The 21028-nt window shown below is 52.5% G+C and overlaps 3 protein-coding genes across 4 annotated transcripts; 1 reads left to right on the top strand and 2 right to left on the bottom strand.

The window, feature by feature from the left end:
* Positions 1-821: 821 nt before the first annotated feature.
* Positions 822-7233, bottom strand: LRRC73 (leucine rich repeat containing 73). The gene is made up of 6 exons (XM_038133460.1): positions 6630-7233; positions 6000-6160; positions 4818-4940; positions 3510-3610; positions 2798-2981; positions 822-1224 (listed from the first exon to the last, which is right to left on the bottom strand). Exons 1-6 carry the CDS (start codon positions 6899-6901, stop codon positions 1154-1156), a joined length of 912 nt encoding a protein of 303 aa, XP_037989388.1. The 5' UTR covers positions 6902-7233; the 3' UTR covers positions 822-1153.
* Positions 7234-11770: 4537 nt separating this feature from the next.
* YIPF3 (Yip1 domain family member 3) lies at positions 11771-17034 on the bottom strand. Its single transcript, XM_038133464.1, has 9 exons — positions 16881-17034; positions 16586-16792; positions 16397-16503; positions 15746-15791; positions 15358-15450; positions 14889-15020; positions 14268-14381; positions 13689-13812; positions 11771-12280 (listed from the first exon to the last, which is right to left on the bottom strand). Exons 1-9 carry the CDS (start codon positions 16959-16961, stop codon positions 12159-12161), a joined length of 1026 nt encoding a protein of 341 aa, XP_037989392.1. The 5' UTR covers positions 16962-17034; the 3' UTR covers positions 11771-12158.
* On the top strand, positions 16999-20289 carry POLR1C (RNA polymerase I and III subunit C). Of its 2 annotated transcripts, none has more exons than XM_038133462.1 (9): positions 16999-17134; positions 17217-17288; positions 17407-17514; positions 18035-18167; positions 18283-18399; positions 18604-18756; positions 18927-19076; positions 19583-19699; positions 19968-20289. In XM_038133462.1, exons 1-9 carry the CDS (start codon positions 17066-17068, stop codon positions 20084-20086), a joined length of 1038 nt encoding a protein of 345 aa, XP_037989390.1. In that variant the 5' UTR covers positions 16999-17065; the 3' UTR covers positions 20087-20289. The 2 variants fall into 2 exon arrangements, with proteins under 2 accessions (XP_037989390.1, XP_037989389.1); XM_038133461.1 differs by having other exon boundaries at positions 18280-18399.
* Positions 20290-21028: the final 739 nt, after the last annotated feature.

Below are 21028 nucleotides of genomic sequence, written 5' to 3'. Positions count from 1 at the left end.
GGATGCTGATACAGACAATTGGAAGTGTTTCCTTTTCACGTTGAAGGGTGCTGCAGACGGCAGAAGGCTGTGATGAATTTTCCTCCCTCTCCCAAGTTAGGCTGCCTGTGCCTTTCTGAGCTGGCTACATGCAAGCCTAACACTAGAAAGAGTGTCTTGTTTCTTTGTCCCCGTAATTAATGATTTTATTCCTTGTTCCCCTGAGTAGCAGCTGCTACCACAATTTAATCTTCTAGCCTAATCTGAGCCTTGAAACACGATCTTCCTTGTCAGCAAGGGACGCTTGGCAAAGCGCGGGCAGCGCAACCCACGGTGCTGCTGCGGGCTGAAGCCTTCACCAGGGTGTGCACTGCTGGTGTCAAGCTCCCTGCACAGCTAGATAAGCCCAGCCCGCTTCCTCCTGGCCCGAGGGAGGGCCTGGGGGACAGAAAATTGGGCTGTCACCGACCTGTCCCCAGGGCCCAGACCGAGTCGAGGCGGCGCAGGAGAGCCCGTGAGGCGGCGGCTGAGGGGCTGGCGCCCCCTGCCGGCGCTCCAGGCCCGCAGCGCCTGCCCGCGCCTGGCACCTGCCCGTCCCTGCCGGTACCTCCCAGACCCTGCCCGTCCCTGCCGCTCTGTGCCCATACCAGCTGGCCCCTGCCCGTCCCTGCCGCTCTGTGCCCATACCAGCTGGTCCCTGCCCGTCCCTGCCGCTCTGTGCCCATACCAGCTGGTCCCTGCCCGTCCCTGCCGCTCTGTGCCCATACCAGCTGGTCCCTGCCCGTCCCTGCCAGCGCCCGCCCTCCCGCGGTCGCACAGCGGCAGAGGCCGACGCTGCCGAGTGGTGCCACCACATCTGTGACCTTTATAAAAGTCTCACCGCGACAGCAGTACAAGCGATAGAAAGGGCATCTCTTATACACATCTGAATAAATACAGCAGGGCGGCGTGAGCTACACATGCGGCGACGGGGACAATCACAAGCAGCCGACGAGGCGTGTGACGACACAGAGACGTGTGTAGAGACTCGCTTGGAGCAGGCTCCTGCGCTCAGAGCCGAGGGAGGCTTCGACAGGAGCTGAGACGGGTGAGAAGAGGGCTGGGGAGCCCAGCGGAGGCTGGGGCTGGCGGCTGCACGGGGCTCTCCTCGGCAGAAGCAGGCAGGGTAGCCCAGCTACATTTCTGTTTCTGCTAAGAGGCTGTCACCGAGGCCTGATGTCATCAGGACCATCTGGGAGCTGGAATCTGTGTGGAGAGAGGGAGAGAAGCGTGAGCCGTTCGGGCTGCCGGAGAGCGCAGGGCTGTACTCCAGATCCAGAGGTGAGGATAAGGAATTAAAACACGGCAGGGTGGAAAGAAAACTGTTGAGAGAACTGTGAGATTAAGTAGGAGCTAGGCCTGCTCTGGCTACACAGCAGAACAGAATTGATTTTGGGGGAGGGGGAGAAAGCACAGACAGCATCAAAAGGCCAGAGGAACATCAGGTCTGAGTACTCCCGACATGCAGGTGATCCTGGTTGCACTGGCCAGGCCATGTCCTTACCCAACCCTGCACAGGCCTTTAAATCTGCACTCATCGAGTGCTTTTCAGTAGAGAGACAGTGTCCAGGTGGAACAAGCCAGCCAACACCACACAGGGTGGTGGTGCTGCCTTCCTAAGAGCGGGGAATGCTGTGGGCAATCAGCCACGTTACAGCAGCAGAGGCCTGGAAATACTGACTTTCTGCACTGCATGAATGGAGGGTTTGTGCAGCCCTCCCCTGCCTGCCTCGGGGAGGTGAGGGCAGCTTGCTGGCTCTGCCATGGCTCAGAGCCACAGCCAGGAACACTGCGACTCTCCCCACAGCAAGTGAATCAACTGCGAGGAGAATGGGCCTGCATAGCAAGTAAGAAACTTAGCAGGGTACCAGTTTCCCATCCAGAAGCCTTTTGAAACTGAAAAAAACCTATTTTTTCCTGGGTGGGAGGGAGGAGATCTCTAGTGGCAGTCCTGCACATTCAAAACAACTGCAGGGGAATCTCTATTTCAGGAATCAATTTCTGGAAGCAAGATCCAAAACTTGGCCAAACTGTCACCAAGTTATTTTTATGGGTTTAATAGATGAGCATCCAGATGTTTTGAGGCTCAAGGATTGGTTGTGCTTGTCTACTGGTAGTCTGATATGAGAATTGTGAAGGGTGAAGGACAAATGAAAGTAAAAAAAAGGCAAACCCTCAAACCAGCTGGATCAAGGTAAGCATGACAAAATACAATAGCATGTATGCCAACTACACAGAACAGGCTACTGCTGTCTCTGTAATACACCTTCTTTCCATTACAAGCAACAGACAGACAGTGGCACCTGGCTAACCCTTCACATGTTTGGGATGTAGAGATAGGAACAGCTGATGCTGTGCGGATTGCAAAGAGGTTCTGGAAACAGTGAGGAATGACACAAGTTTTGGCTAGGATATCTGGCAAAGGCTCCCAAGATCTTTAATATTCCTGCCCTTGAGTTTTAAGACTTTCAGATTTCGTTCTGCAGCATCAGGGAAAAGCCTCAGAGGTACCATTTCCACTCCTTGCAGCAGCCGCATTGTCCTTGGAGGCTGCCTTTCCTCCTGCGGGGAGAGAGGCACAGCCCAATGCTGTTTAACATGAAGGTCACGCCTGGAGGCGTGTGTATTCCATGGAGGTTGTATGTATTCCAGTTCGTGGGGAAAAGGGACAGGTGCATTCACCAACCCCACTGCAAGAGGCCAGTGCCACTGGAAACACCCAAGACACCCCAGGAGCCCCTCAGCTCCTGCCCCCCAGCCCAACTCCTAGAGCTCTTACTGTTCTGGCAGATCCAGGGGTTCTTCTCCCTGGCTGTGACTTCGTGGACCTCTGTCTCCTCCTCTTCCTCGCCCTCTGAGAGAAGATCAGAGATCTGCTGCTGCAGCTCAGGACTAATGTTGTTCTCTGCCAGGATGAGTGTCCGTAGGGCTGTGGGGTAATTCTCTACCATGTCCAGCAAGGTCTAGGGGGAGAGTAAGATAAACAGGCTGACAAGCATCACAAGGTCTGAGCAGAAAGAGTCTCAGTGCTTTGTCTCCCTGCAGACTCCAGCCCTCCTCTCCTTGCCTCTGCCTTCCCTCGACCTCCCTTCATCAGGCTTTATGAGAGAGACTGAGGACTTTCCATTTTCCTGTGGGAAGAGCCCAGTTTTGATTTTCTGGCTTTATCTAAAGAAGAAGGGACTGCTCTACACTGTTGCTGTCACATACCCAGGTCCATTCCCTCTTACCACTAGAAGCTGGAGATCTGAGATCTCTGTGTTTGTCCACAGAGATTTAGTTCTGATTCTCAGCCAAAAATCCAACCTCATTTATTCCAAGAAAACAGCCAGGGGAAAGCAAGAACCCCCCTTGGTGCAGGGAGGGAAGGGGGTGCATGTGGACTCCAGCGAGTGGTTGGAGGCAGGTGTGGGTTGTGGAGCCACTGCAGACACCCCAGACCTGCCCCTTGAGGTGTCTGTGATGCTGCAGAGTAATTGTGAATTACTCACCTGAGCTGACTGGTTGGTAAGTCCTGTTCCCTCCAAGTCCAGCACTTCCAGAGTTCGACTGGAGGCCACAGCGACAGCGAGCATCCCAGCTACCTGGTCACCTGTGGGAGGAGCAAACCAGGGCTGTCAGCAGAGCCTGCCTTCCCTCATGTAATGCCACATGCCCTCATGTGCCTGAGGCTGTCATGGGAACATCTCTGAGTATTTCTGCTGTCAGACAGCCTTCCAAATCTGTTACCTCATGGTGGAAAAAAAAACTGTAAAGTGAGAAAAGAGACAAGGAAAGGTGCGCTATTTTGTGGTTATGGGAGCAGTCACTGATTATTGGGGGAACACAAAGGAACACTGTGAGATTGGTTTTATTCCCCAAAGAAACATATCTTCCCAAATCTACTTCCTACTCAAGGAGGCAAGGGCTTTTAACAGTCCCTGTAAGGGCATCCCATACACAGAATAGGAGCTGAATATTTCAGTTAGGGAAAGGCTGGAGTCAAACAGAGGACTCTGCACCAGCTGGCAGACTGCCTCCCTGGAAAGGCGGTAGACTTTGATGGGGGATGCAGCAAGATGAGAGGAGCATTGAAGATTGATGCTGGTCAAGAGACAAGAGTCCAGAATGTGTTCTGACATTCTCTGTCGAGTGTCAAGATGCCATACAACCATAACACCTTCTCTTGGAAAAAAACCCAGCCTGCTGTCAAGTAGCACCTGGGGCTTTTCCTGTCCGCGAGGAGGTACCTGGTCAGAGAGGGGAGCCGGGGGAGGCTCTGCTGGCAGACAGGTTGAGGAGGGGAGTGTCATCCTGGTGCTCAGGCAAGGCCCGATCTCCTCCTCACCACCTTGCAGCAGAGCAGGAGAGAGTTTGTTTCTATGGCAACGAGTGCCAGGCTCTCCTCCTCCTCCTCCTCCCTGCTCCTCCAGGAAGATGAAGGGGGGAGCACGGGGACATACTGCATCTGCCAAGCCAGCTTCAGTGCCCAGGGCTTCAGGAAAAAGGGAGACATGGAGGGTCAAACGTGACGACAAAGGCGGCGGAGTGGGCAAGGCACAGCCTCCTTTCTGCACCTCCCCGCAGGGCACGTGGCCACCTCACACAAGCAGAGCAGTGACAGTGGCTTCTCCTAGAGCTGAAGGTGTCTGGCAGGGTGAACATGCTGCTGGGGAACAGAGGGCACCTATGCAAGGAACTGCCCCATCCTGCTGTTGATGCTCTACCGCCTTTCCAGAGCTTGGTCCCTGCTTCCCCCCTGGTGCAGGTCACAAATGCTGGGAGGCAGGAGTGCTCCGCCTCCCCGGCCCCCAGCTTACCTAGGGGGTTGTAGTCCAGGTTCAGCACACGGAGCTGTGAGCTGTGAGCCACTGCAATGGCTAGGCGTCCCCAGCCTTTACTTGTGATGCCTGGGTTGGCGCTCAGTGTTAGTTCTTTGAGGCCTGGAGGAGAGAGAGAAGCCAAACCAGACCCCTAAGGTCCCCAAAGCAGTCACAGGAGAACTTGTTCAGCTCACCAGAACAGCTTTGGGTTGTGTCCCCTGTACTCTGTAGGGCTTAAGGGCTTGGTTTCCTCTGGCAACTGTCATGACATATTTCAGTGATCAGTGAAATATTTCACTGCCTTTCATTTCATGTGGCCCTTCATTTAACCATGCTGCAACTACCCCATTTATCTGCCTTCCCAACCTGCGTCCTGCTTACCCTAAATAGCAAACACAATGGAAAACACAATGGAAACCAAAGGGGTGTGTGAGACAACTGACTGGGCAAAGAAGGTGGCATGAGGTGACAGGCTGGAGAGAGGATAACAGGGACAGTAGGCTCTGAAGCCTGCCCCTGAGAGGGGTGGCCTGCAGAGATAACAGCATCAGTGGCATTGTGCACACACAGAGGAGGAGGTGCTGGGAAAAGGTGGAAAGCACTTTGAGAGTCAGAAGAAAGGAGTGGTTTTACCTCAGCACATGCCAGCTCTCAGCTTGAGTGGGTCACTGCCTTCATACCACCAAAGATCATTCCCTACAAAGACCTGAGTCTTGGCACGAAAGCTGTGACCATGCAACTACACACTCATGGAGTGCACCTGCAAGCAGGGACAACTCCCAGGCACTGATAATAAAGCTAAGTGCTGAGATAGGGGTGCACAATATATTTATCTACAGTGATTATCAACACACAAATGCAAAATAATAAATTCCAAGTCCAAGCTGTCCTCTCCTCCAGTTTCAAATGCTGCTGACATGAACCAGAAGCAACCTGTTAGTCCCTGAGCTCCAAACTGCCAGCAGGACAGATCAGTAGCAGAAAGCCCAAACCTACCCAAGGGAACCACTCATCTATTGCTTGACTTATCTGCTTTTCTTAAGTTAGGGGAAAGAAATCCTTAGCCCGGGCAAACCACAGAGCCTGCCTCCTCCAGGGCTGAGCATTAAGTGCTGCATACATCTGATCTATGTGAAAGCTCCACCAGTCATTGAGCAGCCCACAGCCCCTGGTGCTTACCAGACTTGGCCCCATCAGGCGGCAGGAGCCCACAGATAAGGTTGATGCCTTCATCACCCAGCATGCAGTCTCCTAGATCCAGAGCCACCAGTGAGGGGTGGATGGAGAGAGCAGGGTTGAGGAGGGCCAAGCCTGCATCTGTCAGGGGACTCCCATGGAGGCTGTGCAGGTAAAAGGGAAAATTACTACGGAGCCTTCTTCCTGGGGGCTAACTAACATGACAGGGAGGAAGAAGCAGACAGAATGAAGTGGATGACTAATACTAATCCCAAGTGGGCAAAAAGCTTTGGAAAGCCTCTGTCACTATGGTCGTTGGCCGCTACGGCAGCCCTTCTCTCCCGGCCGGGACAAGGGGGGCAGGGGATGCCAGCGTTGAAGGGGCAGCCCCACCACCGGGGCTGGAGGACCGAGACTGAGAGGCAGGGCCGTGCCCAGCCGGCGGGGGCAGAGGTGGCTCCCTCTCAGCCAGGTGATGAGCAGGGGCTTATCCTCCGCAGCATCAAGGGCATTTTCCCTCCGACAAGACTCAAATTCAGGGACTGGCCCCGAGCTGATAGTCCCCCGAAAGAGCCGTCCCCGCCCGGGAGAGGACCGGGACGCCCTCGGCAGCCCCCGCCGCACTGTACTCACAAGAGGGACTGAACGGAGCGGTTCGTCTTCAGGGCCTCGGCCAGCTGCTTGACGCGGTTGATGTTGGAGACGATGCCCAGGTTGAGGTTGAGCTGCGCGAGGGAGCGGGACTCGGCCACCCCGCGGCAGACGTGCCCGAAGTCCCGCTCGGAGAGCTGGCAGCCCCGCAGCGACAGCAGCCGCACCGAGTTCTCCCGCAGGCTCTCGCAGATGTCCCGGATCTCCGCCCCCGACAGCGTCTCCCCGGAGATCTGGATGGACCCCGGCAGCATCTTCCCCCGGCTCGGAGCGCCGCCGATCCCGGGGCCGCGCAGCCCGGGCGCCGGGGCAGAGCCGCGCTGCGCGCTGCGGGCCGGGGCGGGCGCCGCCGCCGCTGCTGCCGCCGCCGCTGCCGCCGCTGCCGGGCAGTCCCGGCCCGGCCCACCGCGGCCCCGGGGGCGGCACCGCGCTGCCTCACCGGCGGCCGCCGGGCCGCCCCGCTCCGCCCGGCGGGGCGGTGTGACCGAGGGCAGCCATCGGCAGGGGCTGATCCGCGCCGGGGCGCAGGGTCGCGCCGCCCCGCAGCGCCGGGCGGGGGCCGGGCAGCCCCGCGGGTCCCCGCCCCGCTCCGCCCGCACCTGCCGGGGCCGCCCCGCCTTCCCCCGGCCGCCGCTCCGAGCCCTCTCCCCGCCCGGCCAGGGCCTCCCCGTACAACGGAGCAGGCGTGGAGGGGGTTCTGGCATCCCTCATCCCACCCCGGCATCCCGCCCGGCATCTTGAGCCCCGACGCCACTCAAAGCCCGCGAGGGGCGACGGCAGCGCCCGCTGGCACCTGCCCGCTGCCCTGAGGAGATGGCGGGGTCAGGACCGGCCCGGCTGGGTCCCCGACACTGGGGGTGCAGGAGGGGAGGGAGGGTGTAAGAAGCACCTGGGAAAAAGGTTCTCCATGCCCGGCCTGCTCCCACCTAGGGAAAGGGGCCCAAGCCATTGGGCCATGGCGCACACTGGGTGCTTGGTCCGAAAAACTCTGGCGTTCCACGGCTTCTGTTGCATTTAATACTCAAACTCACTAAACCTGAATCCTCGACCCATGATTTAGTGGTGAGGTCAGTCTGATCTGCTCCTCATGGCCCAAAGTGTGCAAGAGCCAGTGCTTGGAGGCAGCTGCCTGGAGGTGAAAGTTGGAGGGCCGGGGAAGGGCCACAAACTTCCTTATCCCTGAGCACACAGCCTCTGCCCTCAGCCTGACCTGAGGTATATGGCACACACCCCACCTCCTACTAATTCCCAGGTATGGATCACACGGATTTGTCCCTTCTCTCTCCATTGAGTAATCCTGTAGTTGGAGAGAAATAGGAAGCAGGGCCCCTGTGTTTTCAACTTCACTGAGCTGAAAAAGGAAGGCAGTGATGTGGAAATTAGGTTAAACCGCCTAAGTAGGCAGCTTTCTGCACGTAACTAATCTGGCTGCTGCATATAGCAGTGCTCAAATGAATTCCAGCCCAGTGGGTAACACTGGGACAAAACCAGGCTCCTCTGCTTGTTTGCAGGCCAGGGCCCAGGAGAGGGGATGGAAAGTGAAGAGAAAAATACAGTGTGGAGGGGGATATGGAGCACTTCTCCTCCATTGAAATGGAGGAGCAGATCACCTGAGCTGAGGATGCACGTTAGGTCTGGATGAGGTAAGGGGAGCAGCAGCTTTAAGACTTTGGCTTAAACTCCCAATGTGCGTATCACCACACCCTTTGAGCAATCCATCACTGTTCTCTAGAGTACGTACACACGCCCCCCCCCGCTTTCTTTCCCTGTTGCACAGAGATGCATGACCTTGAAACTGTTCTGCAAGATACACCAAGAACAGACCACTGGCCTTGCAATTCATCTGTGCTGCAATATGAGTAGCAGCTGCAAGCATCCAGACATGGTACAGCTGCGGTACTGTGGCTTTCAGAAAAGCAGCAGCTCATCTCTAAAGTCACATTAAAAGACCCAGGTGAGAATGCGATCCTACATATTGCAGGGTGAGGGACAGAAGACTGGGTTTCAGACTTACAGGCACGGTGTAGCCAAGAAAATTGCAGCTGCTGCATGCAGGTCAACTAGAAGGCTACACTCAGAGACACCTCTCAATTACCTCCAGGCACTACTCAACCCACGCTTTTTAAACAGACTATTATTGGAGAGGTGCTCGGAGGAGAGCCCTTGGGATATGTCCCACTTCCATTGCAGCAGCATTCCTGAAACATTGATGAAGATGCCCTAGTGCCTTTTCACTGCCTGTTGTCAGGAGCCAGAGCACATTGAGGAGACAAGTATCCCACCTACTTTATGCTCAATTCATTGAAAAAGTGGCACAGGAACTAATGGTCCAAAGCTTTGACTCACCAAACCCAATGCAGGGCTATGCAGAGGGGACTTTGGCAATGCTCTTTTGTGTAGAGCTAGGCATTTCTTCCTTGTCATGTGCAGTTACCCAGCAGGTATGAGGAAGGTCATTTATTGTTTACCTACTGGGGGCAGAAAGAGTGATGCCATTGAGAGTTAACACACAAACAGAGAAAAACAGTGGATGAACAGCAACTACAGTGAGAGGAGACACAGGAAACAAATGGGAGAAGAAAGAGCCTACCAGTAACCCGAAATCACAACTAAGGTGACCATTAGTGCAACAAGGATAGACTGTAAGAAGAGTTGCACACTCAGGTACTGCAAAGGAAAAGAGGAGGTCATAGATGCTTTAATATTAATTTTCAGCTTTAATATACAGCTTTCTAATCTGACAACTTTATATGTTTGTTCCATATTTAATAAAGAGGGGCTTACACAGAGCTACCTTCACTCAAAAGGGGGAAATTATGAGTGGGTTATTTCAGATTTGCTGCAAGGGAGAAGGGCAAAAATTATTTGAGATTTGCTGCAAGAGCTGTGGCAGGAAACAAAGACAGAGATAGTATTGCGCGATATGGTTGTAAGGCTTGTTCTGCTAACTAGAGGACTTGAGTAAGCACTAAGATGCCCTCCCACAAGGACTTCAATAAGCCTGTGTGCTCAGCATGCTCCCTGGATCTGCAGCATGCATGCATTTCTCTGAAAAAAACATGTCCTTCTCTGTCAGTGAAAGGCAATGCTGAAGCTCTCAGCCGAGTACTGAATTTCTGGCAGTAAAGAACAGTTCAGCTTCCAGCTGCTGCTGCACAAAGAATTAATCAGGGCTGAAGAACTAGAGCAGAGCAAGCCCCACAGGTTCCAAGAGGGTGGTTGGTTGTCACCCTGATCATGTCCCCAGCTGACACAACACACAGGCTGCTTAGGGGAAGCATGAGGAGTTTTTTCACTGCTGTCCTCTGTGCTTTGAGTGAAAACACAGGGCACAGCTTCACCCCTCTGGTTCAGCTGAGGGGCTCAGTGCAGGAGGGAGCACAGCTGTTCTCCAATTGTGACATAAATCAGCAATGGTACAAGTTTGGTGCAAAATGATTTTTTCTTTTCAGCTGAACTTACTCCAGTGACAATTGTCTCTTTCTCCTTTCCTTCCCCCCTGCCAGTACTTCCAGAGTTTGCACCAAGAGGAGTAGATCCATTCTAGGCTGCCAGGGCAAGAACTTATAATTAGAAACAAACCTCCCATGGAGATATAGAGGGAAATAGCAGAAGCAGCATTATAAACTAACATTTCCATTTTGTCAAATTTTGAAGTCATAGAAATTATAGGCGCTTAAAGTGGTTCAATTGGTCCAAAATACCCCATGGAGACTACTAGCCAAAATAATTAACAATTCCCCCAAGTAGCTTGCTCTGAGTGCTGTTCTTTAGCCAAAATGTTTCCCAAGGATGGGGGTCGGGAGGGGAGAAGAGAGTGAGGGAACCTGTCTGTTACATATGTGATTGTTAGCAGAGAAACTTTTTGCTCTTGAAAGGGGAACAAATTATGAATGTGGGAATAAGCAAATAGTGGAAAGTAGGTCTGTGACTGAAAATAATCAAGTCCTGTCCAGTGACATTTTTTTCAACTGAAGCAGATGAAAAACCTGATTACAGTAGCTGGCACTATCTTCCTCTCTTTCATTGCACCTTGGCACTAGTCTGAATGCCACTACAGCTGCATCCTCTCCCATTAATACCAACAAGGGACCAAAGAGTGCAGTTCTGACATACTGCTTTGTGCACTTGTGAGCACACCAAGAAAGGGCCATATCCTGGGTTTTTTCCTGCCTGAGTTTAAAGATGACCTTCTCTGAGGGGTGGCTCCTCTCCCTCAGACATCCAGAACTACAGGGAGAGAAAAGATGACAGCCAGTTACCAGCTAACAGCTTCTACTTGCAGACCAGTAGAAGTTCGAGCAGTGAGGGAAGGCTGAACTACTCAGTTGTGAGTTACTGTAGCGCAGGTAAGCCTAGACTGGGCTGCTCTGCTTACCCATCCTTACTGGAGATTTCCTGCATCAATACACTGGAGATTAATATGGCCACTCTATTTCCATTACACACTCTGCTATTTGTCCCTTTGTTAAATGGAAACACCAGAGAAAAGCTTGGCAGAGACCCTCAAGAGTCCTTTCAAACAAAGGCCTAGACTCAGCTTGAAAAGCCAGGCAGCACACAGCAGAATGGGTGTCTGGGGAACAGAATGCCACTCCTGCCCAGAGGTGAACAGTCCCATGGCTGGGAGACATGAGGGCCAGCAGCACAAGGGTGGGCTGAACTGGCCTCCTCATAGAAATATCCACCGAAAACCACGCACAAACATGCTGCCCTGCATGTCCCACAGAGCAACATGGGCAGAAGGGTGGCAGGAACAAAAGGTACAGCGAAAGCATGGGGACAGACACATTTCTGACACACACAGCAGAAGGGATGCTGACGTGAGATAACAGCTTGGACCACGTGAAGAGAGGGATCAATAGGGAACATGACAAGAAAGAGCATGTGGTTAAACACTGTGCTGTTCCTGAAAATCACCAGAGAAAGTGAAATTCCTGTGCCTTTTGAACTACTATGCCTTTGAAAAAGGTGCCTAAAACAGGACATGTATTACAGAACATTTGAAGAAGGACAACAGAAAATTGCAAAGAATCCTGCTTTGAGTCTGGGACAGGACAGATGAAGGCGTAGAGACCCAAACACCACGCTCCCATTAGACAAGCAGGCTCAAGCATAAGACATCACTCAGCACCAACATCAATTTAATTCTTCCCTCTTCAGGACAGGAACAGGGCAGATACTCCTGGAGTTACATCAGCAAGCGGAAAGAGGGCTAAGGAACAAACTGTGCTGGGAAATCCCAGTTTAACATGCAGGCAACAGAACCACTCTACTCAAGATAGCCCACACCTGGATGGAGGAAGAGTACAGCTCTTCTGAGTCACTGAGGTGTGCCTCACCTCTGCTGAGTCCACTCAGCTGTCCAAAACCATAATGCAGAGGACAGGTCCAGGAAAACAAAATCAAGTTGTCTTCTTGCTGTTCTGTCCTGTTCCTAACAGGCAGCAGGTTACTGTGGCCCTATGCAGCCCCAAAAGTAGTGAAGGAAGCAAGTCCGAGTCTGTAAAACTAGAGGGTCAACGCAAGGGCTTTGGCAGTTGTGTTCAATACAGCATTGGAAACAACTGGAATGTCTCGGGCAACTCTCTGAAAGGGTGGCATGTTGGGTCCTTCCAACGTGTCCAGGATACCTGGAGAACAGAAAAAAGTAGGGAGAGGCAAGAGTTAGTTCAGATGAGAGCAGATGGCACATTTCTTCTTGCTTTTCTCTCTGTCCAGGTAGTGGTTGAGGGTAGCAAGGCCCAGAACAGGCAAAGCAGTTGCAGGCAATGGGAGGAGACATCTAACCCCAAAGATTGAACAGGAGTAAACACTCCCATCCAGAGACCACAGGGTACACAGACTTGTGCTCGGGGCAGAAAATCTGCATGTTCCCAAAAGGAACACACACCCTTTTGCTTTGAGGGTGTCAGATCCAGTCCCCCGCCATTTGACCTGAACGCAGGTAATGCCAGAGATGTTGCTCTGCTGAGGGAAATTGATAAAATCCTGTTTCTACTTCATCCCAGCACAGATCTCCCTCTTAGACCAAGACTCTCTTTCATCCTGAGATACACTTGCAGACTCAGATCAGGAGCTGCAGCTGTGCTGCAATGTGGAGTTTTTGTCACTGCAATGCAAACAGACTATGCTTGGCAGGAAACACACAGACCAAGGCAAATGTCCTCAAGTCTCTGTCAATTACCCTCTTAAGACTGATAATCAGTTTTGGAGCGCTTTGAGGAAAATTGCTTGGAGTATATTTTATTCTATTTCATCTGCCAAAAAGCTGCAGATCAGAACCTTTGCCATAAGAACAATTCAGGAAAGACAAGATTTATATACAAAAGGACTTGTAATGCTATTATGCTAATTATGCAGATTTATCAGAAATATCACAAACGGGTCTGGCTGCCTCAGCTCATAGAAGACACTTGCAGAATTGCATATTTAGGGATCTGGAAACTCTCTAGAGAAGGGGGGGGGAGAAAAGTTTTTTTTTTTTTTTTTTTTTTTTTTTAAGGAGGTTGAGACTTTGTCAGGAGAAAAGAAGAAGAGATAGAAGGAGGATATGAACATGCATGGTCTGGTTAACAGTACCAGCTGGGGAAGATACAGCTTCTGCTATCCGTGCTATACAATACAAGATACAAAAAGATGTTAAACAAAGAAGGAAAAACATTTATGACACATTTCCTGATCAGAGAAAAGCAACCTGACTTCAACAATATTCAGGAAGAGGCTGGACATCTGCATGCAAGAACAGTCAGTGCTGTTACACTTCAGTTGTGGGGAAATAATTAGGCTCCTGCCTCACAAATTGGGTCTTAAGTGCTAAAACTCAGTGCACAGTAACTACCCCAATGTTTACTTCCTGCCCTACTTGAACAGCTTCTTCTAAAAAGCTAGTGGTAGTGATTTTAGATTTAGAAACTGGCACAGGTGCAGAAAGGACAGATTCAAACTGTCCATCCTTTCTCTCAGAGAGAGAAAAAACAACTTCTCTTCCCCCAGATCTAACAGGATGTCTTCGTATCTCTTCGTATCTCCCTTGCTTACCTTCTACCACCTTGTGATAAGCAAAGTGCAGATAGAGGAGGAAAAGCATATGCAGAGCAGCAAGAGTCCCACACAGGATGAGCCGCTGGGTATGTCCCACGGTGCGTGACACCAACACAGCAACCTAGGAGAGAGGAGGTGATCAGAGACAGGGCACCTGCTACCTGAGCCTCTGGCACTGCAGTCAGGAACACATGGAAGAACAAGTCAGGCAGTGAGAATCTGCAGGAACACTGCACTAAGTCTTTTTCACAGTTTTCACCAACAAATTTGGAGCAATTTGGCACTGTTTTGTGTAGGTGAACCTTGCCCGGTTCAGGATGCTCAGGCATGACTCTCCACAGCAGCAAGGGCTGTAAGGGAGTAAATGAACCTCCTGCAGCTGTTAGAATGGGTGAGGATATTAATCCAAGCAGCACCTCCATACACCAGTGGCCAAATTATGCAGGAGCATAATTTTCTCCACAGCAGTTCGGCTGGCTGTGAAATGAACCACCAGGCCAAGGAACAGAAAGCAAACACCACTTCCCTCCCTTTTTTTGTCCCAGGAAGGAGGACCCCAGGCTGCCTGTCCCTTACCATTCGTAGTGTAGAGAGTCCACCAACGACTAACCAGAAGATATAGAAGAGGGAGTGGAAGTGGATATTATAGGTGACAAACAGAGTGATGCAGTGCCCAAAAAGACCGTAGCCCTGACAAAACAAAAACGTCCATGTTACAAGCACCAGTGCCACACAAAGGGCCATTGATGAAGAGCACGAACAGCCTATTCCTGCAACACTTCACCACGGCTAAGCCTCACAAACCACTCATTCACTGCCAAACAGTCAACCACAACAGCAGCAGCTCACACACAGATAATGTGTCTGAAGGATTCACAGGCATGTCAGAGCTTGCGACAACAAGGGAAACAGAAGAAAGATCCTCCAATCCCAGAGAAATTGGAGTCTCCTGGCTTTTTACCACCAGGTTCTCAAATCAGGAAGTGCAAAGCAGGAGACCTGCACAAAGGAACTGCCTCTTTATACTATTGCTGTGCCTGGGATGGGGTAGGTCAGAAGAACATCCTGGAATTCCAGGAAGTCCCAGTGCAGTTACCAGCAGTTTACAAAGACTATTCCTGTTTTTTGTGAAAAGCTTGTTCTGGAACACCATACCAATGCCAATGTGCACCACAGGGCAGCTCCATGAGTACATACCAAGAGTGACAGCATCTGCACCATCGTGATCTGGGCATTGCACAGATATGCCAGGAAATACATGAAAGATGAGACGCCCAGCCAGTAACCGAAGCAGGTGCCAATGGCTGTGCCCATCAGCGTGCCTTCCCTCTGTGGAGACAGTATCAGGATGAAGTGAATTCAAAGGAGTGACCTGCCAGCACCCAAATTAACCCCTGAGAGTCCCAGACACTTTGTAGGAATTATCAAATAGGTGGCCAGCAGCATTCAGGGGGCCACAGGACCTACACCCCAAGCTCTCCCAGCAGCAGTGTCAAGACCTTCTGGTACGTCCTTCCTGCCACCCCCAAACCAACATCCTCAAATCAATCTACTTTTCAGCAAGATGCTTATTCAGTTATAGAAGAGGCTTCCTCTCCTTTTCCAGCGTCACTACAGCAACCCAGAGCCCAGTCAAACCACCACTTATCACTGAAACGCGACGTACAATGATGGTGTCTGAGGTCTTCATTCCATGCAAAAGAATGGCCACCAGTGTGAAAACCAGCATGAGGGGTCCGTACAGCTCGCCTGCAATCTTCTACAGGAGGAGACAGGTGAGGGAAAGTTTGGTTAGAGCCCTCGAATATCAGGGTCCCCACCACAGGCGATGTGAGAAGTGCACTGGATGGAGTTTATCACCCAGGTTATCACCTGAGGTTAGGTGACAGCACACTGAGGTTTGTAACAACCATGGAAAGGAGCCACCAACATTTTCAGGGAGAAGGACACCTAACAAACTCAGTCCTTAATAACATGGATTATTACAAGTTTTACAAGGTGTCTGTGGGACAGTCACTTGGCCATGGAATCTGATTCAGCAAAAGGGAACTCACCTGTGGGAAATTAATCATCTTCACAGGAATCATGGACTCCAGCAGTCTGCATCACAGGAAAACGGGAATGACAACAGGAGAAGGAAGAACAACAGGATAGTTAACAAAATGCTTCATAAGTAAAAGATACCATATACCCATTACCAGTGTTTGCTATTGTGTAGACAGGCCTTGAGGGACAGAGGATTCTTTCTAAAGGGTGACTCAAGGTCAATAAAGAAAGAAAACCTTACTGTCAGTGGGTTAACTTTGCTGAGGAGGGGCAGATTCAATGAAAACGTTTAGGAACCCACTCAGGGATGAGAGATCATTGACAGCACAGCAGGAAGGAAAGGTAACTTTTCTCATAAAGGCTCACAAAACTTTGCCTTATTGGACATAACTGTGTTGCAAACCCAAGAGAAGCCACAAAAGGCAGCCAAGTACAAAAAGAGGTCCTTCTCCTGCCCTGAGCAGCAATGCCAGGTGACAGGGCTGCCAGCCCAGCCACAGGACCTCACTAAGGCGAGCAGGACAACGCACAATGTGTTTGCCCATACGTGTGAGTCTTCCTGCAGGGCTGCCAGCCCACCGCTGCTTGCTCGCTCGGGGCTGACAGCCAAACTGCTGCAGGCGCGGAGCCGCTGCCTCCCCGCGCCGGGGGCTGCCCACCTGGCTCGCACTTGGACGGGCTCCACATCGAAGTAGGGCCGGAGGATGTCGATGTTGGCGTAGAGGCTGAAGGCCCTAGAGGCTTGTCTCTTCCCCACCTGCCACATCTGCGGAGAGAAGGGAGCGGGCAGCGGCCGGGCGGGCAGGCAGGGACCCCGGGGCCGGGGACGGCCGGGGGACAGCGCTCACCTGGTCAGCGACCTGCCGGCCCAGCTGCCCCCGCAGCCCCTTCATGCCCAGGAACTCCCCGTCCTCCTCCTCGCCGGCGCCCGCCTCGCCCTCCGCCTCCTCCTCCTCCTCCTCCTTCATGCGCTGGTGCATCTCCCCCATGTCCTCGAAGCTGGAGCCCGACGTGTCGTCCATGTTCTCCATGTCGATGACGGCGGAGCCGCCACCCTGCGCCGAGGCACACACGGTGTCAGCACCCGCTCGGCCCGGCCCGGCCCGGCCCCGTCGCCCCGGCCCCGGCCCGGCCCGGCCCCACCTGCATGTTGTCCTCGAAGCCGCCCCACTCAGCGGCGGGGGCGCCGCTTCTGCCGCCGCCCGCCGCCCCCGGCGCGGCCATGGTGCCCGGCCCGGCCCCGCCGCGCTGGCCCGGATGGGCGGGAGCGGATGTGACGGCGGCCGCGGAGCCGCTCGCAGAGCCCGGGAGCACCGCCCATCGCCCTCATGGCGGCCCGGAGGGCCACGGACGAGATGCGGGATCGCGTGGTGCTGGGCGAGTTCGGCGTCCGCAACGTGAGCGAGCCCGGCGGGACGGGACGGGGGGCGGCCGGCGCCCACACCCCCTCACGGCCCCGCCTGTGCCCTGTTCTCGCAGGTCCACACCACCGACTTCCCCGGGAACTACCCTGGCTACGAGGACGCCTGGGACCAGCGGCGCTTCGAGGAGGTGGGTGAGCGGCGCCGGCGGCCGGGGCCGGTTTGCGGGGTGTGTGGGTTTGCGGGGTGTGTGGGTTTGCGGGGTCGGGCCCTGCGGCCGGCTGACCCGCGGTGCGCGGCTCCCGCAGGCGTTCCGCGTGGACGTGATCCGTGAGGAAGAGGACACCCTGGAGTTCGACATGGTGGGCATCGACGCCGCCATCGCCAACGCCTTCCGCCGCATCCTGCTTGCCGAGGTACCGGTGCTCACCTGGGGGTGCCCGCCTACGACTTGCTTGACAGGGAGCATGGAATGTCCAGCCTTGTCAGCCCTAGCGCACAGCTGCGGGTTTTGGAAGAGAAGCACACGTTCGCTCCGCACGTGTGCCAGGAGCCCAGAGTTAGGGCTTTAGCAGCGTGGGCGATACCAACTCCTTGTCCTAGGTGCTGTTGGTGGTGTCTGGGTCAGCCTTTTCGACACAGCTGTGTTGCCAATCCGACAGAAGCCACATAATGCTGCCAAGTACTAAAAGGTTGAGGATGTCCCAAAGCCCTTTCTCCTGCCCTTCACCTCTTTCAATTGATTGTTTAAAAAAATGGGGATGGGAATAGGTGGGGTGTAAGGGTTTATCGCATTGCCTGATTTGGCAGAAATACCACTCCAAATAGTCTCCGTGGCAGTTAGTTGTGGGAGAGGAGGGACACTTGAGCTGGATAATCTCTTGGCATGTAGTTTGGCCGTTGTCTTAGGCTGACTTGATCTCTTGTCTCCCTGAGGTTCCAACGATGGCTGTAGAGAAGGTCTTTGTGTACAACAACACATCCATTGTGCAGGATGAAATTCTGGCTCATCGGTTGGGCCTCATCCCTATCCGAGCTGACCCTCGGCTCTTTGAGTACAGAAACCAAGGTGAGAATCTTGAATAGAATAGAAATATTGAAGGTTTCTCTCAAAGTAGGAAATAAGGGTCTCAGGGTCGTGTAAACTGAGCAGAAGTGTGATTTCATATGCTTCTTCCCAGGAGATCAGGAAGGCACTGAAATTGATACTCTGCAGTTTCAGCTGAAAATCAAATGCAAACGAAACCCCCAGGCTGCCAAGGAATCATCTGATCCCGATGAACTATATTTCAATCATAAAGGTGAGATTGATCCTAAAAATAGGTGCTGTTTTTTCTTTTTTGGTCTTGGAAGACAGGACTTAGGCTGTTTTCTCAGCCCTGTGTGCTCACAGGAAGAGTTGATTCCATTCTGCCAAACTTACTTTTTGCTATCTCCAGTCCTGTACCCGTGAGTGACCTGCTTTGAGGCAGCAGCTGGCTGATGATTGTGGCTTCTCTTTGCAGTGTACAGTAAACACATGACATGGGTGCCCTTGGGGAATCAGACAGACCTTTTTCCAGATGCTGACTTCCGACCTGTTCACGATGACATCCTCATTGCACTGTTGCGACCCGGACAGGAAATAGATGTGCTTATGCACTGTGTCAAGGGGATAGGTGAGTCGTGGCTCCTGGGGCAGCAGCACAAGGAATGTGAGTGCTTGGACTAGGGCACTGCGGTGTGATGGGGAAGGATGGAGAACTGGCTTTTCCTCTGGAACTTTAGGCCCCAGCATCCTTGTTCTCTGAGGCCTGGTCTCATCCTTGGCTCTTAACTCTTCATACAGGTAAGGATCATGCCAAGTTTTCTCCTGTGGCCACAGCCAGCTATCGACTGCTTCCTGACATTACTCTCCTGCAGCCTATTGAGGATGAGGCAGCTGAGACGTTGCAGAAGTGCTTTTCCCCTGGGGTCATTGAGATCCAGAATATCAACGGTACTTTTTTCCTGTGCTAAATGCCTTGTTCCTTGCAAGCTTTCCTAGAGACCGATCGGAGCTTAGATCCAAGCTTTGCAGAGACAAAACCGCATTGTGATGTTGCCGTGCTGATCAATGGTTCATGCTCTTAGCCTGCTTTTATGGATGAGTGGCTGCCGTGTGCAGCTGCGTTGGGTGATGAACAAGGATGTCCCTGAAATCAATTGGATACCTGTCCACAGAGCTCTGCAGCTGCTGACTGCAGCTTCCAGTGCTGTTCAGTTGTGACACTGGCTAGTGAGCTGGAAAAGCAGCTGAGTGTGGAGACTTCCTGTGTCCTTCCAGGTGTGCATGCAGGCTTTCTTTGCCAGGTTGGAGTTTCATGTTGGGTATATGCTAATTCTTGATAGTGGTGTCTCCCAGCCTTTGGTGAGGGGGGAGTGCCTCTTTGAGGTAAGCATGTGCTGTGACCGTAAGGCACCCACCTGCTGCAATCTGCCCATCTTGTTTCATCTTCCCTTTAGGAAAAAAGGTGGCAAGAGTAGCCAATGCACGGCTGGACACATTCAGCAGGGAAGTTTTCCGACATGAGGGTCTGAAAAACCTTGTGCGCCTGGCAAGAGTACGGAACCATTACATCTGTAAGTGCCCCATTTTCCACAGAGTGCTGACATGGTTTGTGAGGACAAGCAGTGCCATACATTCAGAATGCAGTGGGTAACTGCTTGCTTTGGGATTGAACCTTTTTGGTGCTTCCTGCTGGCAAATGTAGCTGCTTCTCTGGCTGTGAAGATCTGGCTTGTTGCTGTGAGGTGTAAGGGAAGGTGAGGGACAGCAGCATGGAGCCAGGTGCATGGAGGCTGAGGCTGCCTCATGGCTGTGCTGACCTGCGTCTGTGTCTCTGTGCAGTTTCAGTGGAGTCGACTGGTATCTTGCCTCCAGATGTGCTGGTGAGTGAAGCCATCAAGATCCTGATGGGAAAGTGTCAGCGTTTCCTCAATGAGCTGGACTCTGTGTCTATGGAGTGACCAGGCTGTAGCTGGGAAAGCAGAAACCTGCGCTGCTGTTCTGGGCTTTCTGCACCTGCCTCTAGAGGGGATTCCTCTCCAATAGGCAGGAGGCTTGTTAGGGGCTTGCTAGGAGTACAAGGACTATCTCTTTGGATTTTTCTGTTGGTAATGAAATGCAGTGAGAAGATGCACTAAAATAAAGGCTTTTTTTTTTAAAGCTGTCTCCTGTGCCATTCACAGTTGTGAAACCATAATACATGGAGAAGAAAGTGGCAGCATGTCTAAAGATGAGTAACAGCATTTATTTTAGATGGTATGCAGTGAGGAGGACTGATAGGGCAGCGTAGTGAAGCACTTCACAGCAGGTCACTGAGGTTTAACGAGTCGCTATCAGAGCATGGCTGGGTTGTGGGTGTTTCAGACCAGCTCAGGGATAGTTAATATGGTAGAGAAAAGGCTGTACTGTCAGAGGACTGGAACACCTCTCCTATGAAGAAACTGAGAGAGCTGGCATTGTTCAACCTGGAGAACAAGAAAGCTCCAGGGTGACCCTCTTCTGGTCTTTCAGAATATAAAGGGGGCATGGAGAAAGACTTTACCAGGGTCTGTAGCAACAGGCTAAGGGCCAACAGTTTTGAACTGGAAGAAGGTAGACTTATATTGAACATTTTTTACAATGAAGGTAGAGGTGAGTTGTCATAGGTTGCCCAGAGCTGTGAATGCCCCATCCCTGGAAGTGTTCAAGGCCAGGTTAGATGAGGCATTGAGCAACATGGTTGAGTGTTCAGAGTTGAAAATGTCTTGGGAGTATTGGCGTGTCCCAGTTGCTGAAGTCAAGGCACACTGTAGTGCTAGACCTCAACAAGTAAGTAGAATGAAAGTTCTGTTTCCTTGGGGTAGAATTACTTAAGAGTGTAAAAATCCTGTTAGGGTGAACATGCTGTAGGGAGGAGGTACATT

The sequence above is a fragment of the Motacilla alba genome, chromosome 3, assembly GCF_015832195.1.
Source record: "Motacilla alba alba isolate MOTALB_02 chromosome 3, Motacilla_alba_V1.0_pri, whole genome shotgun sequence".
NCBI classification, from domain to species: Eukaryota; Metazoa; Chordata; class Aves; order Passeriformes; family Motacillidae; genus Motacilla; species Motacilla alba.
This window is presented reverse-complemented; position numbering and strand designations above follow the sequence as displayed.